Source organism: Microcebus murinus, chromosome 11 (genome assembly GCF_040939455.1).
Source record: "Microcebus murinus isolate Inina chromosome 11, M.murinus_Inina_mat1.0, whole genome shotgun sequence".
Taxonomy (NCBI): Eukaryota; Metazoa; Chordata; class Mammalia; order Primates; family Cheirogaleidae; genus Microcebus; species Microcebus murinus.
In genome coordinates this window covers 559768-578096 of record NC_134114.1, presented here as the reverse complement: position 1 = coordinate 578096, position 18329 = coordinate 559768, and the positions used below count along the sequence as shown (strand labels likewise).

The 18329-nt window shown below is 65.8% G+C and overlaps 1 protein-coding gene across 1 annotated transcript; it reads right to left on the bottom strand.

The window, feature by feature from the left end:
* Positions 1–323: 323 nt before the first annotated feature.
* On the bottom strand, positions 324–16319 carry NKD2 (NKD inhibitor of Wnt signaling pathway 2). The gene is made up of 9 exons (XM_076008360.1): positions 16234–16319; positions 15464–16094; positions 5726–5771; positions 4783–4901; positions 3992–4087; positions 3460–3607; positions 3292–3376; positions 2675–2802; positions 324–1674 (listed from the first exon to the last, which is right to left on the bottom strand). The coding sequence occupies exons 1-9, from the start codon at positions 16317–16319 to the stop codon at positions 1106–1108; spliced, it is 1908 nt and encodes a 635-aa protein (XP_075864475.1). The 3' UTR covers positions 324–1105.
* Between the last annotated feature and the right edge of the window lie 2010 nt (positions 16320–18329).

Genomic DNA, 18329 nt, shown 5'->3' with positions numbered 1-18329 from the left:
GAGAAGAAAACACCGGCACCCGCCGCGTGGCTCCCACATGACTCCTGCCACGCAGGGCCTACCTTGGTCCATGCAGCCCGATGGTGGCGCTGAGGTTCCTGTAGCCACGGACCCAACCTGGGGTTCGGGGTCTGGTTTGGGGGTTTCTTGGGGCAGAGATGTGGCCACAGAACCCCGCCCATGACCGTGGGGGAGCAAGTGCTGCACGTGTGTTGATTTTCCTTCCGTGAACCCAGGAACACTCTGTACATGGCACCCGTGGCCACACACTGACATAGGGCACTAGACCCTTTGAAGAGATTGTGTCACTACAGGGTGTGATGTATTGCAAAACGCACATGTTTTTATCATGCCTGGAAAAACATCTCCATTACCGGGTGACCATGAATCCGATCCACGTAAAAACAGAGCCAGGCAGCAGCGCCAAGTCCCTGCACGTTCGCGGTGGCCAGGTCGCCCCACCTGCTCGGCTCGGGGATGGGGCAGCATCGGCTCCACTTTGGAGGAGCTCGGCTTGGCCCCCCCACGGTGAGATGTCTGGACCTGGCTCCTGCCTGAGTCCACCCCCCGCCTCCCACTCACCACACCGCCACCCGCAACACCACGGTCTGCCCCCCGCTGCCCGCCAGCGCCGGCCCAGCCCTTCCCGGCCTCGTCTCGGGCATTTCCGGGCAGTTCCCTCAGCCACCGGCTCCCGCTGTGAGTCCCGCGTGGCCCCGTCCAGCCGAAGACCCTGCGCGCCGGGGAGGAGCCACTGCCCACGCTGTGACTTCACGGTGAGCGAGTGACATATTCCACCCGCTGCTGGCCCCACGACGCCCTGCACCCGGAGGGCCGACGCACCCAGAGCTGAAGCACTTCGAGAGAAACTCGTGGAGAGTCGGAGCAGAGAGCCCCTCCAGCGATCTGCGGCCTCGCTTTGGAGTCACCTGTTTTCTTGCATGTGCGGTGTTCGCCGGTCACACGGAGCAGCTGTGTAATCGTGGACACAGCGACCCAGGAGAGGGAGCAACGTCCAGGTGTCCCTCCGGCGCCACCTCCCCACCCACGCCTGCCGTCGAGCAGACGCTGGGGGTGCCGGGGGGAGGCCGAGCCCCGGCGGCAGCTAGCAGGGGTGGGGGAGCAGGTGGTGGTGGTGGTGGTGGTGGTGCTCGTGGTGGTGGTGGTGCTCGTGCCGCTGGACCACGGGCAGCACGTGGCCCTCGCCCGCCAGCACGGGCGGCAGGTCCCGCACCACCTCGTGCTCCAGCGCGGCCGGCTGGCCGTGCGCGGCCTTGAGCGGCGAGTGCCCCTCCCGGCCCTTCTGCCGGTACCGCTTGTGGCCGTAGGGCAGGGGTGGGGCCTGCGGGGGGTGGTGGGTGTCCGGCGGGGCCTGGGCGGGCAGGTGGTGGCCGAAGCCTCTCCCGGGCTTGCTGCTGCCGGGAGGCCTCCCCGCGCCCTTGGGGGACTTGAGCAGCGGCTTCTCCTGCCCCTTCAGCCGGGGCTGCGTGTCCAGGGCCCGGGCAGCAGGCTCCGTGGCCAGCGCGGCGTGGTTGGCCAGTGTGGCATGGTCGGCCAGCACCTGGGACCTGCGGGGCTGCAGGACGTGGGCGTCCGACTCCTGGGAGCGGGACCTGCTCTGCAGGGGCGCGGCCTTGGCGTGGTGCTCCTGCCTGGCCGGAGCCGGAGGGGACCCTGCGGGCAGGGGACAGAGCAAGAGGCCCAGGCGCTCAGGTTAGGCTTCTGTCCCCGCTTTGCGGAAGTCACGTGTTACCAAGGGCCACACGGGGAGGGCTGCGCAGGGGGTCTGTGCGGACGCCACATGCCCGGAGCGAGGGTTGGGAGGGGTGACCCGAGGGCCGGCCCTGCACAGGCTCCAGCTGGGAGTCGGCTCCAGGACAGCCCCATTCCAGAGGACACCGGCTGTCACCCCGTAGGAGAGGGGTGACCCCCTGGCCCCGGGGTGAGTCCTGGGGTGGAGCTGCTGTCTGGCGGGGCAGGGACCCTCCCTGGGGGCAGGGGCAGACAGCCGTGCCAGCAAACGCTCCAGGGAAGGAGCCCCAGAACTCGCTCCCCCTAACTCTGCTCCTAAAACAGACTTCTAGAAAGGTCCAGGGCTGCCGTCTCCTCAATGTGCAGCGTGACCCCAGGAACGGAGATGCAGCTCCGGCTGCTGAGGGCTGCTTCAGCACCTGCGCCTTGGGCCCCCAGGCATTTCAAGAGACTGAAAAAGCTTCTTGAAAACATTTAAAAAATGTCTGAATTGCTCGGCCGACCCCTCCCGCAGCCTGTGGACGCCTAATGAGGGGAGGGGGTGGGGGCTGTGGCTGCCAGCCCGGGAGCAGCCAGCTCCGCCTCCCTGATCTCTCCACGGCTCCCTCCCCCAGGGCAGGCTGGCGGCCACGTGTCTTGCGACTGGGCTGTGATTGCCTCCTAAACGCCCTCTTCTCGCCCCAAGGGAGGTCTTCCACCTCCTTCTGGACCAGGTAACCCCCTGCGCCCCCACACCTGGACGGGCACTGCCCTACTGTGGGAGGCGTCTGCAGGTGGCAGGAGGCTGCACCGGGTCCACACCTGGGTGTGTGGGAGGGGCAGCCCCCCCAGACTCGAGGCTGCAGGACCCCCCAGCCACCCGCCAGGTGCCCCTGCCAGGGCCCGCTGCGGGGTGGGTGGGGGGGTTGTCTCCGCAACCTACCGGGGCCGAACCTGGACGTGTAGTTCTCGATCCCAGCAAGGTCCAGGTAGTGGTTCCTGCGCTCCGTGTTCTCGTCCACGCGGTAGGGCCCCCGCGCTGTGCAGGGCTGGGGGTCGGCGCTCGGCCTCCTGCGGGGGGCACAGGGGAGACTGACCGCTGGCTCACAGCCAGAGCAGCGCACGGGAGTCTGGGGGCTCCGGCCAGCGCCATGGCCCAGCAGAGCAGGGGAGGCCCCAAGGAGCATGGACGCCATCCAGAGGAAAGGCCGTGGGCATCCCCGCCAGGACCCCAGCTCCCTGTTACACGCTACACACCACGTGCCTCAGACTCATGATGTTCTGTGGTCCCCACCCAGGGACCATGATGGCCGCTGTCCCGTCCCCCACCCCAGCGCGTGGCCTCCAAAGCTGGGGAGCAGGGACAGCCACGTGGAGCCGGAGCCAGAGCCAGGGCGAGTCCAAACCACGGTCCAGGATGACCTGGCCACGGCTGCCTGGGCCATCTCAGATGCGCGCTCAGCCTGGCGCCCAGGTGCCCACCCTGGGCCTGCTGATAGGGCGTCGGTGGGCTGCGGGGACTGGCAGGGGTCAGGGGCCCCCCCACCACCAGCTCCTCACCTGATGTGGGCACACAGCCTCCTGTCGGCCACCCGGGCGTCCTCCGTGGGCTCAGCCTCTGCCCTGCAGCGAGGGGGCTCCCGGTCTGCAAGGGGGTCCTCGTGTGAAGCCCTTGCCCGCCCCCTCTGCCCACTCGTCCGCTCCTCGACCAGGCCGGACTCCACTCACCCTGGCCGGCGGGGGGACCCTCCTTCTTCTTGCCGGAGGGCTCGGGGCCGACGCTCAACTTCACGCGAAGGGTCTTGCTGCTGCCCGAGGAATGGTTGAAGGAGGCGTCGACCACCTCGTAGATGGTGTGCACCAGGCTGGACACATCCTGCGTGGGCGCCAGCGTCACGGAGGGCCTCAGTGGGGACCGCGCCCACCCTCCCTCCAGGACACCCACCCACCGGCCACCCTGCCCCGTCCACTCCGCATCCCGCAGGGACCTCAGGGACGGACACACGCATGCGTCTGAGCGGGTTGGCCACACCCCCAACAGCAGCCTTGTCTGCGCCTCCGGTGGCCCGAGGGTGGCCCTGCCCTTGGTGGCGCCCCTGCAGCCTCCAGCGGCTGAGGACCTGGCCGGGGTCCTGCCCCGCCTGACCCCCTGCGTCCCCGTCTGTCTGTGCACCCAGCCCGCCAGACTGCAGACCTGGGGGCCGGGCCCTAAGAAGCCCCTCCCCCGACAGATGGCGCATGCGCCGCGCCTGCACGCTACCTCTCTGGTGACCTTCCCGCTGTGGTCAAAGTCGTAGAGCGTGAACGTCCACTCCTGGCGGTCGCCCTCCTGCACCCAGACGTCGCACTGCAGGGCCTGCAGGCGCACACAGGGCGGGGCCTCGGGGGTCAGTGGGGCGCTCGGGCTGGGGTCCCCTCCCCCAACAAGGCCCTCAGCCTCCGCATACATCACGCAGGTGACCCCTGACCCCACAGACGGCAGCGTCTTGGGGGGCCTTTCCCAGGGGTCTCCTGCAGACATGGCTGGGGACGGCCTCAGTTTCCAGTTTGCCCCTGGGAGAGGGCAGCGCATGGCTGAGGCCGGAGCCCTGGGCTCTGTAGACCTGTTCTCACCCCGCTCCTCCCTCCGGGGTAGGGGGACCTGCCTGCAAGCCTGTGACTCAGTTTCCCCAGCGTGACACTTGGCCGGCACATGCCGGTGCTCGGCGTCACCCAGAAGGAGACAAGGCCGCGCCGACTGCCCAGGGCCGCCGGCTCCAGAAATCGCGATGTGAGACCCGGACCTCCCAGGGCTCTGCCCCAGCGGGGCGGGGATGCTGGAGGGTCAGCTTTGGTGTCGTCCTGCCGCGTGGCACGCGCCGAGACCTGGAAGGTTTCTCGGACGATTTAACGCCACACCGGCCACTTCCGGCCATATTCACAGCGACACCCTGCGTCCCCGAGCGGCAGACGGCAGTACATCCGGGTCTCGCTTTAACGCCCCAACTGGTGGAGCCACCCTGCGCTCGCGCCCGCCCAGGGGAGCTCGCGTAGGGCGGGGCGGAGACCTACGTCGATGTGCAGGCGCGTCCCACCCGGTGCCCGCGGGCCCTCGCAGCCGGCCGCCCGCTCTCCGTCCTCCGCGCCGAAGAGCTGTCCGGGGCCCTCGGCCTTCTCGGGGGGCAGCGCCACTGCGGGGGCGAGAGGGGGCGCAGGGCAGAGGGCACGCGGAGGATGGGGCGCCTCGGGGGCTTCGCCGCCCTCCCTGCGCGCACCCGCGATCCCTCCCCGACAACCCGAGCCGAGAGCCCGGCCTCGGGGAAGGAAGGGGTGTCGGGGACCCGTGCAGGGCAGGGAGGCCCACCTGGGCTGGCCCCCTCTGGCCCCCAAGCCCACAGCGCCTCCTGCCACAGAGCGCAGCGTGCAGGGAACCCCCGGCACCCCAGAGGGTGGTCACGGCGCCCCCTGACCCCCTTCCCCCTCCACACACAGCCCCCCTCCACAGTCCGCATGCGCACGGGACGCGTCGGCGGAGGGGCCTCCCGAGAGCAGCGTCTCTGGCCGTATGGGCAGGCAGCACCTGCAGCCCTCCCAAGCCGTGACCCCAACTTGGCACCGCGGGCAGGTGCTTGTCTGCGCCTGGGCCGGGACGCCCCGCACACCCCAGGGCGAGGGCCGGCGCCGCCACAGCACAGCGCGTGGCAGTGCTGAGGCCGGGCCGCTGTCAGCAGCCCTCAGACCCACACCCGACCGAGGGTCGCAGGTCACCGTGCACAGGCTCCCGGTGCACAAACGTAACACACGTGGGGGGCTCGCCTGCGGAGATGGGGCCTCTGCTCCCCGCTCAGCACATCCGAGCTCCTGCCCGTGGGGACCCCCAGGGGACGAAACGCCATGGTGTTTTTTTAGGTCTGACGGGCAGGGCTACGCACTGCTGGCCCGTGCTTCCTCGGTGGGCCTTGGCGCGGCCCCGTCCTGGAGGCGCGGGGAGGAGGCACCGCAGGGCTGCACTTACCCTCTAGGGGACACGGGTCCTCCCTGGGGTCCCCGCTGGGCAGCTCCTGCAGAGGAGACAGGCTGTGAGTGCGCCCCCCTAGCCCCTCCTCGCCCCTGCCTGCCCGCCCCCCGTCTGGCCCGAAGCTGCAGCCAGGGGCCGCCCGCATGGTCTGTGGCCTTGTCGTTCCCTCCTGGCGGGGTCGGGTGAGGCCCCACATCTGCCCTCGTCTCCTGGGGGCCATAGGGTCACCCCCCAGCGCACCCCGACGCCCCAGAGGCTCTGGCCCAGAGGGCCCAGGCGGCAGAGGGTTGGGGACACCGCAGGACACAGGTCCCTGGGCCACAGCACTTGTTCAGGGCCCTCTCGGGAACGGGGGGTCCCACGAAGGCCAGCTGCCACCTCAGGCCACAGCAGAGGGAGGGGACTGGGACCCTGGCCACAACAGGCCGAAAGTCCCCCCCACGCTGGGTCGTCTGCTGAGTCCGACAGACCATCCAGGAGCCCCTTGAGCAGACCCGGCCCGGGGCAGCAGAGCTCCAGTTGGTTTTAGTAGGAAGCGAAAGGTCTGAGCCTGGGGAGACCACGTCCCTCCTGCCCCAGCCGTGGGCGGCCACAGACCAGGCTTGGCACTGAGAGTTTGCTCCGGGCCCTGCGCGGCCCGTTCAGGCGACACGTCCTCCTGAGCGGAAGGAGCGCTGGCCCAGGGGGACGTGGGGCTGAAACCTAACAGTCTCCAGGAACTTGAAATTGGGTTAAGTTTTTCTCTGTAAAGGCAAAGCAGCCTGTGAAGCTGCAGCCCGGCTCCCGTGGGGTCCAGGCCGTAGCCAGAGCCCCCGGGGTGCGGCCCCCCTTCCCCTAGGGGAGGGCCCTTGGCCAGGGGGACGCGCCGGGCACTGGGGGTTGGAGGCTGCGGCCACCAGCTGACTACGGTCACCTGAGGCTCCGACGACCAGCGCTGAACCCCCTAACGTGGGGGAAACTGCACTGCAAACATGCACCCACATAGGCCTACACACACCCACATGCACTCACATATGCCCACATACACCCACATACACTCACATACACCCACACACACATACACCCACCCACACTCACATACACCCACACACCTACATACACCCACATACACTCACACCCACACTCACATATGCCCACACACACCCACATATACTCACATACACCCCCACACACTCACATACACCCACCCACACTCACATATACCCACACACCTACATACACCCACATACACTCACATACACCCACATACACTTACATATACTCACATACACCCACATACACTCACACCCACACACCTACATACACCCACATACACTCACATACACCTACATATACCCACATATACCCACATACACTCACATACACCCACAACATCACAGCTTCAGAAAATATGGTGTTTCTCTAGGACAGGGGTCCTCAAACTTTTAAACAAGAGCCAGTTCACTGTCCCTCAGACCGCTGGAGAGTGGGCACTGTGGGCCCGGGCCGAGTCAGCTGCTAAGCAGGACAGGCAGCTGCGGCAAAAACACCTGGCGGGCGAATGTCCTAGGCGGGCCGTGTGGCCCTCGTGCCGTAGTTTGAGGACCCCTGCTCCAGGAGCTACTACTGCTGGGACAAGGAGAGGGTCAAACAAGGGAAAATGAGTGTCTCGGGGAAAGTCACTCTGGTCTCCAAGACTGGTGGTTTAGTCAGTTCCGTCCCTTACACTCAAACACCCTTTAATCTCCCCGCTCCAGTCAAACAGGAGGCCAAGAGCTCTAATTGCAGCGTGTAAAGTCTGCCTGGGGCTGTGGCCAGATGTGCGACCCCTCCCCACTGGGTGACTTGCTCAGCAGGCAAACCCCACAGAGCAGGGCTCTCCTCCAACCCCACCCTGATGTCCCCGAGGGCCCCCCAGCTCTGCCCTGCCCCCACCGAGGAGCCCAACCCCCATGTAAAACCCTGCAGCCTGACCCACTCAGGGTGGCCATACCCCTTCCTCGTGGGCGTTCCTGGCCAAGCTTGGGGCTTCCCAGCCCCCACTCCTGCCCCAGGCGCCACCCCGCACCCCCCACACCCTCCGAGTCCTCAGAAGCCACCTGTGCTCAGAGGTGCTCAGGATCTTGGGGTTCCTCCCGGCACCCAAGCAGGGCAGCTCTCCTGGCCTCCCACACCTGCCCCGCACCCCCCTGCTGTCCTCAAAGTCCCCCTGTCACTGCAGGGTGTGCTGATTGAGACCCCAAAACGCCCTGCCCCACATCCCGGTTGGAACAGGACCCGTGAAGCGATCAGGTGCACGTGGAGCCGCACCCCAAGTCTGTCCGTCCCTGCCCCCTGCACCTGTGCCACGTCGGATGGAGCAGACGAGTCCAACCCCAGCCACGAGCCCCGCCGGGGACCAGGGCCCGTCTCCCCTCACCCCGCAGGGCCGCTCTGGGCAGCCACCCCAGAGGCCACAGTCCACACCCAGACACGACAGCAGGGACACTGGTGGTGGAGCCACTGGCCCAGAACCGAGTTCTCTACCCACCCCCAGTCGCCCCCAGATGTGTCCATGGCTGCCAATGGGACCGAGTGTGGGGAGATTTCACGTAAGATCTTGGTGCCCGGCTTCCTGTGGAGCCAAAAGTCCAGACGTTCCCTCGGGACAGTGGCTGTGGGCCGGAGTCCCCCGTCTTGGGGGAACTGGTTCACTGAGCGAGGCAGCTCCTCTGTACGCTGCGGCATCCAGGGAGCGACATGAACCAGCTGCTGTTCCGCGTCCGTCTCCCCAGAAAAACCAGTCTCGGTGCTGAGGACCCGGGAGGTCCGATAGCAGCAACCCCGCCCCTCCTGCCCCTGGCGGGCGGCCTTCCCGCTGTGCCCTGCGGAACAGGTGGACCAGGACCAGGCCCAGCCCTGCCCCCGACAGCACCTGCCTGAGCCCAGGAGGGGACAGCACCTGATGCCAGAGTCCTGCCGTGGGCGGCAGGCACAGGTCTGCCCCAGGTGGCTCCCAGGGGTGTCTGGCTGGCACCTGCGGGTCTTGGGGACCCTTGGAGAGACCCGTGATGCCGTCACCGTTCTGACGGGGGTGGCACCCAGGGACAGGCTCCCCCGGGAGTGGGGACTCAGGTGGCCAATGTCCCTGGTGCCTTCTGGTGAGAGGCCAGCCAGGCCCAGAGTGCAGGCTCAAGGGATAGGAAGGCCAGGTGCACGGGCCGGGGGCTCCGTGCCAGGTGTGGGGGAGGGGCTGGCAGGAAACGGGAAGGCGGGGGCGGGGCCGGGCAGGAGGGGCGGGTCCTGGGGCCGCCATTGAGTCCAAGCCCCTTAAATGCAGAGAAGCCGCTATCCTTGCTCCTCCCTGCTGGGAACTCCCCTGCCAGCGCCCGGCCCAGGTGTCCCCAGGGTGCAGGTCGCAGGGGTGGGGCGAACCCGGTGTCCAGGAACGGAGCGTCTACTCTGCGCGGCCGCCACGGGGCGGAATTCGACTTCGCGGTGATCGCCCGCGCGTCTGTCTGGAAACGCCGCGGCCGGCTTTGAAGTCGGGTCTCGGCTTCAGCAGCTAAACGGTTTCAGATGTGACGCTGCAGTTTTACCGGCGCAATAATCCCGGCACATGTGCAGCCCCGGCCGCCAGGTTGCGCCAGCGCCGCAGGCGGTTCCACCCGGCGCGGCACGCACGTGTGACTCCGAACTTCTGCTTCTCAAGCGAAAGATCAGGAGGGGAAACCGAGGCACTGGGGGGGGAGTGCGAGCGGCCCTCGCACACCAGTGACGACGTCTTTGGTTCCCCCGAAGTGACAGCCAGCTTCACCGGCTGGGCGAGGCTCCTGGGACCCGCCCTTGGGGCTTCTGGGCAGGACGGGAGATTTTGTCCTGACGTCGGCTGACATCCTATCTAGAAAAGCAGTGACTTCAGGACCACAAGGTCTCCCGAATACACGTTCTCCCGGGGCGGCCCTCGCTGTGACTTAGCTTCCTGTGAGAGGCGGGAGGTGACAACGCTTGCACGTCACCCTCGTGTCACCCACTGCGGCCTTTCCCGGCACAACCGTTCCGCGAGCACGGCGGGGAGCGTGCTCCTGGGCCCAGAGGCTTTACCTGCTGGCGTCTCCGGGCTCACCAGCGCACACGCCGGCCCGAGTGGGGTCGGGAGGGTCCCCGCAGGGCCTGCGCTGCTCAGGGACCGCTGGCGACACCCACCGCCCACGGGGGAGACATCGCAGGTCGGGAGGGGCCGTGAGAACCCGCTGCAAGGCTGGGCGGCCACGGGTCCCCTCCCTGCGCCTGGAGACAGGGACGGGGTGACAGGCCCCCACGTCACCAGGCGCCAACGGGGAGGAGAAGCCGTGGGTGCGGCTAACCCCACGCCCAGGCTCCAGAACCGGGTCCCCGCCCTTCCCAGGGTCTCAGCCTCCAATCAGGGGTGTCTGAGGACACGCAGGCTGCCCGGGGTCACCCGGGGTGACTGGGGATCACAGGGGGTGGAGTGGGCTAGAGAGGGGAGGCCTTGAAATGAAATGTTTTCAGCTCAGGTACTAAACACATATGTAGGCGTGTCTGTATATATAGCCTGTATACATATATGCACGTGTGTGCATGTGTGCTTACATGTACGTATACACCACACACACACACGTACAGTTTTCAGCATCCTGAGACTTTGTTTTTAGTTTAGACAATCCTGCTGCAACTCATCTGCAAGCCCGGCCTCCTTCTCCCCGTCCTGCCTGCCAAGCTTTTGTCTTTCGGGCTTACGATCTGTCGTTTCACGGAGAAAGAAACCCAGGCCCGTGGAGCTTCACACACAGGCCACCGAGGCAGAGTGAGCCCGGCGCAGGTCTCCCAGCCCCTCGGTCCCTCCCACCTGAAGGAGTCAGCCAGCGGGGACTGGGACACGAACACAGAACCCGGTTCCTCTGTCCTTTTTTATATTTTTCTTTTGTCGCCTGGGCTAGAGTGCCGTGGCGTCAGCCTAGCTCACAGCAACGTCAGACTCCTGGGCTCAAGCGACCCCCCTGCCTCAGCCTCCCCAGTTAGCTGGGACTACAGGCATGCGCCACCATGCCCGGCTAATTTTTTCTATATATTTTTAGAGGGCCAATTAATTTCTTTCTATTTTTAGTAGAGACGGGGTCTCACTCTTGCTCAGGCTGGTTTCGAACTCCTGACCTCAAGCGATCCGCCCGCCTCGGCCTCCCAGAGTGCTAGGATTACAGGCGAGAGCCACCTCGCCTGGCCCAGTTCCTCTGTCTTAATTCCTGCAGGCAAAACCTCCGGGCAGTTTCGTTTTCTTTCATTCACAGTAAAGCCTCATGTTTCCTATTTCAAAGGAAGACTAACTCCGAAGCTGGAAAAGAGCTGTGCTGCGTTTTACGGTTTGCTCCTCACGCGGAAGGCGCCACGTGTGAGGTGCGTCCTCACCCGAGAGCCGAGGACCGAGGTGTCGAGGGCTCGTGCTTTACCGCAGCCCAGACCCCAGGGCTCAGCTGCCCCGAAAACAGCAGCTCACGCCGCTTTCTTTTCCACGCACCCTCCGCAGCACGACACGGAGACGCAGCCCGCAGGCCAGGACTTGATAACCCACCACCGGCTCTGTTGTTGGGGGCAGGAGGCTCCATGGGATCAGAGGGGCGAGGCCTCCTGCCACTACTCACGCAGGGCTGCGGAGAGGTGGGCGCACGCCTGGCGGCCATGAGCACACTCCCCTGGGAGGGGGCAACGTGGGTGGTGATGCGGTTGGTTAGTCCTCCCCTCCCGTTCTCCAGGCCTCTGCTTGCTCCTGCCTGCCTGCCTGCCTGCCTGCCACAGGGCCTTTGCACTGGCCGGGCCCCTGCAGAGCTATCTGGGCGGCCTCCTGTAACGGCAGCTCTGGCCCTAGTGGACGCTCCTTCCCTCGCACTGTGATGCTTTTCCACACCGGATCACACTCAGGAACGGCGCCAGGTGGTGGGAACGTGAGCTCTGGGGTCTGCCGGGCTGGGACGCGGCTCCCAGACTCAACCCCGCTGTGCCTGGGCCTGCCCCCTTCAAAGGGGAAAGGTGGGGGCTGGCGGGCAAGGCCCCCCTCTCTCCTGCCCCCGGGCACAGCCACACGCTCCTCCCCTGCCCTTCCGCCCCAGGCGGCGTCAAACGCCTTTTTCTCAGGCTGCTTTGAAGCCTGTCCTCCTTATGACTGTTTCCAAACGACTAAGACGTGTCCTGATCGTGGCCTTTCTTCGCTTGGAAAGCTTTGAGCCTCTCTGGCCTGTGGTTTAGCGTTTTCGTCAAATTTGGAAAACTGTGGCCAATATTTCCTCCAATACTTGTTCCTTCCCCTCCTTCCACTCTCCCTGGGGGACTCAGGCCCACGCAGGGTGGCTGCCTGGTGCTGTCTCTTGGGTGAAGGATGCTCGGCCACGTCACTTCCCTGTGCTTTTTCTCTCTGGGCTCTGCCGGGCCCGTTTCTCCCACTGTCTACACAGTCGCTGGTCTCTTCTTCCGCTGCGTCTGATCTGCCATCCATCCATCCATCACCGTTGTGCGTTCTGAACACCACACTTTCCATCTAAGTTCCACCTGGGTTTTCCAACGTCACAGCTCACTGCAGCCTCAAACTCCCGGGCTCAAGTGATCCTCCTGGCTCAGCCTCCCGAGTAGCTGGGACTATAGCCACAAGCCACCACGTCCAGCTAATATTTCGATTTTTTTTTTCTTTTTTTAAGACAGAGTCTTGATATGTTGCCCAGGCTGGTCTTAAACTCTTGGCCACAAGTGATTCTCCTGCCTTGGTCTCCCAAAGTGCTGAGATTACAGGTGTGGCAGACTCTTGGTCTATTTCTACTGATTGCTTTTCTTCTGGTAGTGAATCATAATCTCTCAGTTCTTTGCATGCCTGAAAATTTCTGGCTAGATGCTAGACATTGTGCTGCTGTGTTGCTTTGCTGGGTTTTGTCATACTCCTGCACAGAGTGTGGGGTTTGGATATGGTGTGCAGTTCTTTGGACCGAGGCTTGCTTTTAAGCTTTGTCAGACAGGACTGGAGCAGCCCCTTGTCTAGGCACTTAGCTCCACTGCCAAGATGATTCCCTTCTGAGGACTCTACCTGGTACACCAGGTGACAGGAAGCCTTTCTGGGCTCAAGTGATCCTCCTGCCTCAGCCTCTGGAACAGCTGGGAACACATGTGTGTGCCACCAAGTCTGGCTAATTTTTCAATTTTTTTTGTAGAGATAGGGTCTCACTACATTGCCCAGGCTGGTCTCAAACACCTGGGCTGAAGCAATCTTCCCACCTTGGCCTTCCAAAGGACTGGGATTATAGGTGTGAGCCACCGTGCCCGACAGAGCAGCAATACCTGTGTGCCCGTAGCAGTACCAGTGTAAGGCTGATCCACCCGGCAGGTGGGCAGGGCTCCTGCCTGGACACTGGCCGCATCTACAGGTGTGGGGCCTGCCCGGCAGCACTGGCCCCGGTGTGGGGTGAGCAGGGACCCGAGGGCAGGGGCAGGGCCTGGCAGGCTCTTTGGGCAGCAGGGTAAGGAGAGGCTGCTCTGAGGCAGTGGCCATGGGGAGACAGGACACACAGCTGCAAGTCTCTGGAATGTTCCAGGAGGCCACAGACCTGAATCCGGTCCACGTCAACACCTGCTGTTCTCAGCACCCTAAAGCCAAACTCAGCAGTGCTCACGGTAAACACACACGAACCGATGAGTGAACACGGACCAGGACACAGTTAACGGCCTGACCCCAGGCACGCTGAGGGGTGTGGTCTACGTGGGGGAGGCGCCTTTTCCCGGCCCTGGCCACGCCTGCACACGGCTCTCGAGCTGCACAGGTGCGACCGGCCTTCCCGGGGCCCAAGCGACAGACCTTTCATCTGTCCAAGTGTGGGGTTGCTCCTGGGGAGGTTTCCCTGCTTTGCAGGGAATTCATCAATCAAGCTTTGCTCTGCCGTCCTCCCTCCCGGAACCCCTCTGGAAACACAGCGTTCCCTTCGGACTGAAACCTGCTCCCACCAGGAGAACAAGGCAGCGGGATTCTCACCCCAGGGCCCGGCTCCCTCCACTGCACAGCTGCAGCTTCCTCTGGGCCAGTCCCGGGAGCCCCGCAGGGAGGCGGCCCGAGAGACCCCACGAGAATGAGAGGAGGTGCACTGGGCAGCACCCTTCCCACAGGGGCGGGTCTGGGGGGGGGCGGCACAATCCTGCTGTCCTCTAGCCGGGCAGGCACTCCCAGGAAGGATGAGAGTCTGGGACGCAGAACCTCAGAGCCGGCTGACAGAGTAGCCCGCTGGTGCCAGGGGCCACCTGCCAGCCTGTTCTCCAGCGCCCCCTGGGGGACAGGCTCAGTCTGGACCGAGTGGCCCGGCCTTAGGCCAAGTGGGGTCCAGCGGGGCAGTTTCAGAAGCTCAGGAGGGGCCGAGGGGCACTGATGCCGCCCGGCCTTGGGGACCCCCAAGCTCTCTGAGGTCCTGTCCTCAGCGCCCCGCGTCCTAGTGAGCCCTGGGCCCTGTGTGCACCCCACGGCAGGGACACAGCGGCTCGTACTCGTGGGCCAGGCACACAGCAGGCATATTCTGGACACACGAGCGCTCACTCTCGGGGCCTCCCAGGACGGACGGAGCCAAACACGCATTGCACCGCGCCTCCCAGGGAGAAGGACCCTGGCCGCCGGCCAAGGGACAGGGGCCAGCCTGAGCCTCTGACCACCACCAAGGTGGACGCCTGCCGCCGGCTTTTCACAGCCTTGGCTTTTCAATCACACCTGTGAGAGCCACGCTGCTGAGAGGCACCTCGCCCGGCACCAACACCGCCCTGGGCAGACGGAACCGCCTCGCCCTGGGCCGCAGCCGGTGGCGGCGCACTCGGGACGCACTTCCTGTGCACAGGCCCGGCGTCAGCGTGCATGCCAGCTCCGTGCCTGTGCGTTTCTGGGCGTACCCGGGCCCCTTCTCGGGAAGGGGATGCACAGTGTTTACAGACACACCAGAAGTTTTTGTTTATCAGTTGGCAGAAGACTCCTTCCAAAAAGCAGATGGCTCTGTGCCCCAAGGGCTGTTTGTGGGGGACTCTGGAGACCGTGCGGGGGGAAGGCAATGGGCAAGGGGGGTCCCGGCCACCTGGTGCAGCTGTGGACACCCATCCAGAGCACAGGAACTCAGACGACGCTCTAATGTCAACTTTCTCAGGCCCCACAAACGTGTGCTGCTCTAATCCGTCCAAGAGCCCTCCAGGCCCTGTGCCTGCAGAGCTCTCTGCCCCTGGCCAGAGCACCTTCCTGGTGCTCACCCTCAGGGACACCTGGGTCCTGACCCGACCCCTGCCACCCCTGGCAGCACCTGCAGTCTGGGTGGCCATGAATGTCCGGCGGTCCCTCTGTCTCCCAGCCCCCCTGCAGGCCTGTGGTCAGCCCTCTGGAAGCCGGAGGCATTGCTGGCCTCCACTTCCTGCCCTCTCTGCTGTGCCAGTGACTGAGCCCCCAAGCCTCCAACCCCCCAGCCCCCAGCCCCTGCCCAGCTTCTCCAGCCTGGAATACAGAGGTCCGGCCCCACAGGAGCCCTGCCTGGGGCACCTAGGCCCAGACTCTCCTCTCTGCCCCTTTCCAAGCTCCTGTAGCCTCAAACATAGACACCTCCCCCAGACTAGGACCTCAGAACCGCTATACCCCGCCCGCCTCAGCACGGGACACCGCAGCCTGGGACATCCTGGAGGCCGTGGAGGGACAGGCTGTCCTGGTCCCCGGAACATCTCCCGCCCGGCCACTGGGCCCGCATCTCCGGCCCGCGGGCCGCCTACCTGCTTGTCCCGCGCGCGGTGCTCCAGGCCGCCTGCAGCGCGCCGCTCCGCCTCCTCCGCGCCCTGGCGGCCGCCGGCGAACGCGGACCCCGCAGAGCTGTCCCCTGCGTCCGACGAGCGACGCGCCGGGACCGCCCGGGAGGAAGGACACGCCGTGAGCCCCGCGGGCGACCCGTCTCGCCGCGTCCGGCCGCCCGCGCCCCGGGGCCCGGGGGAGCGGGAGGGGGGGTCCCGCGAGTTCCCGCGCACCCGCGGCCCAACCCCCGACCCGCCCGAGGGCTGCGCGGCGGAGCCCTCACCTTCCGGGCTCCCCCTCCGCTTGCAGGCTTCGGCGGCGGCGCGGCCCGGGACGCGGGGACAGGGAGGGACAGTGAGTGGCCGGCGCCCGCGCCCCGCCCGCCGCCCGGCCGCCCGCACCTCACCGAGCTTGGACTGCAGCTTCCCCATCCCGCGCCGCCCCGCGCTCGCTGCGGGTCTGCGGTCCGGAGCCGGGGCCGCATGGACGCGCCGCAGCCTCCGCGCCGGGCGGGGACGGGGTCCGGGCCGGGGCCGGGGCGGGGCGGGGTGCGGCTCAGCCCGGGCGCGGCGGCGGTGGCCCGGCTCCCTCTGAGCGCGCGCGCCCGCGCCCGGGCTTTAACCGCGGCCCCCGCAGCGCCCCCCGCGGCCGTGGCCCGCAGCGCCCCGGCCCCCGCCCCCTACCCCGCCCCATCCCAGTGTCCCCGCCCCTGTGTCCCCGCCCCCACCCCATGTCCCCACTCCCGCGCCCCTACCCGGTCCCCGCGTGCGTCTCGGCTGGTTGGGAGCTGGGGCGAGAGGAGCCGCTGGCCAGTTCCCTCCGGACAGTGCCCTCGGCCATGACGCCCGGACCCTCGTCATCGATGTGCCTTCAGGGCATCGGCCCAGATCCCGCCCCCAGTTCGGCTCAAAGGGCCACCCAAGGACACAGCGGCCCCAGGTCTCCCGTGCCCACCGGCCCGCTCCCCATGATGTCCGTCCGGGGCTTCCAGAACCAGGCCCCAGCTCGCCCGCAGAGCCGCTGGCGCGCAATCTCCAGCGCCTTGCGACCCGCCCGCGGTCATGGTCATCGGTCATCCCGGGCGGTCATCCCGGGCGGGAGGCTCCCCGTCCTCTGCTCATCCCTCTCTTCTGGAGCCCAACCCGCTCTCAGGGAGCTGCCCCAGCGACGTGACCACCGCGAGCCCCCGCCCTCTCCCGACCCCAGTCTGGTTCTCCTGGAAGTCCCAGGACAGCGCGATTTGCTGTCCCGCCACGTCCTCCCTGCCTGCCGTGGGACCCTCACCTGCGGCCTGGGGGACCTCTGCCTTCCACTCCAGGTTCTTCCTCAGACCCCTCCGGCCTCCCCCCTCTCTCTGCCGTCCCCTGGGGCAGCTCCCTCTGGCGGGAGGGGAGTGCCCCCCCCCAGGACCTGACCTTCCGCACAGACACCTGAGGCGCCCAGCCCAGAGAGCTGGGAGCTTGGAGGGCTGAGCCGCTGGTGGCTGCAGGGACCCACCTGCGTCTGTGTCCTCCTCCTGCCTCACTCTGGGCGGCACGGCCTTCGGGACACTTTCAGCTGTCGATAAATTCAGTTCTCAGGACTTTCAAAGAGCAGGGCTGTGGGGAAGCCACACCTGTCGTTGTTAATTTGCATCCTTGCGGCTTTTGAAAGCACTTTCTGGCTATCTTGTCCAGAGCTGGGCAGGGCAGCAGCCTCTGCTGCACCCTGTGGGCCGTGTGGCCTGGGGACGGGCCGTGTGTGGCTCTGCAGTGTGGCCCAGTCTAAGCAGGGTGCAGCCGGGCACCCTCCGCCGAGAGCCCCTCCGTCCCTCCCATGGCCTCCTTCCCTAGCAGGGGGGGCAGGTCTGGGGGTCCCATGGCCGTGGGAGTCTAGGCGGGCGGGGAGACTTTGCACTCCTGAAAACGTCAGAAATGAAGCACTGGCGTGCTCGCTATTTAAATTACGGTAACAGACATCGACTTTCAGCAGTGTCATCCAAAGTGGGCCACTCTCACCCATCGCCCCGTGTGGGACTGCAGGACAAGACACTTTTCGTTTCGGGTTATTCCTGGGGGGCAGGAGGGGGGAGTGAGTGTCCTGCACCCCTGGGAGCCCTGGGTGTGGGCGCCTGCCCATCTCCGGTGTGTCGGAATCATGGAGCCTTTGGGGAGCCACCCGGCCAGGCCCACACCCACCCTCGCCCCAGCCTTGGGTCTCCCTGGGAGGAGGACGGTGGCTCATGCCTATGATCCCAGCATTTTGGGAGGCTGAGGCAGGCGGATCTCTTGAGCCCAGGAGTCTGAGGCTGCAGTGAGCTGTGAAGACACCACGGCACTCTAGCATGGGTGACAGAGTGAGACCTTGTCTCAAAAAAAAAAAAAAAAATTCTGGATTCTACAGGTGTGGCAAATGTTCACACCTCCCAGCGTACTCGTGAAAACTGCAGATTTTGTTGGGTACCATCCCGCCTGACTGGGAGCCCTCAGCCTAGATGGGGGCGGGGAGTCGAGTCCACAGCAGGCATCTGGCGTTTGGCAGGTTTCCCGGGGCAGCCGTGGAGGAGGAAAGAGGAAGGACCCACATCCCAGCGCGCCGGCCCCGGCCTCCCGAGGGGCCGTCCTGTCTGCAGACCATGCAGTGGCCGAACCCTGAGTGCTCTGGGCACCCAGCCAGCAGGTGCGTGCAGCATAGGCACCACAGTGGCACACCATGACCTGGTGGACAGGTGTGCAGGGCGTCCTTAGCAGAAGATAGGTGGGTTCAGCACCGGTAGTGGAAGGGTCCTGTCCCTCCACCACCAGGGCCCCAAAGGGAGTCCCGTGGCCTCACTCTAAGCAGGGACCCGAAACTCTCCGACTTCCCTTCACT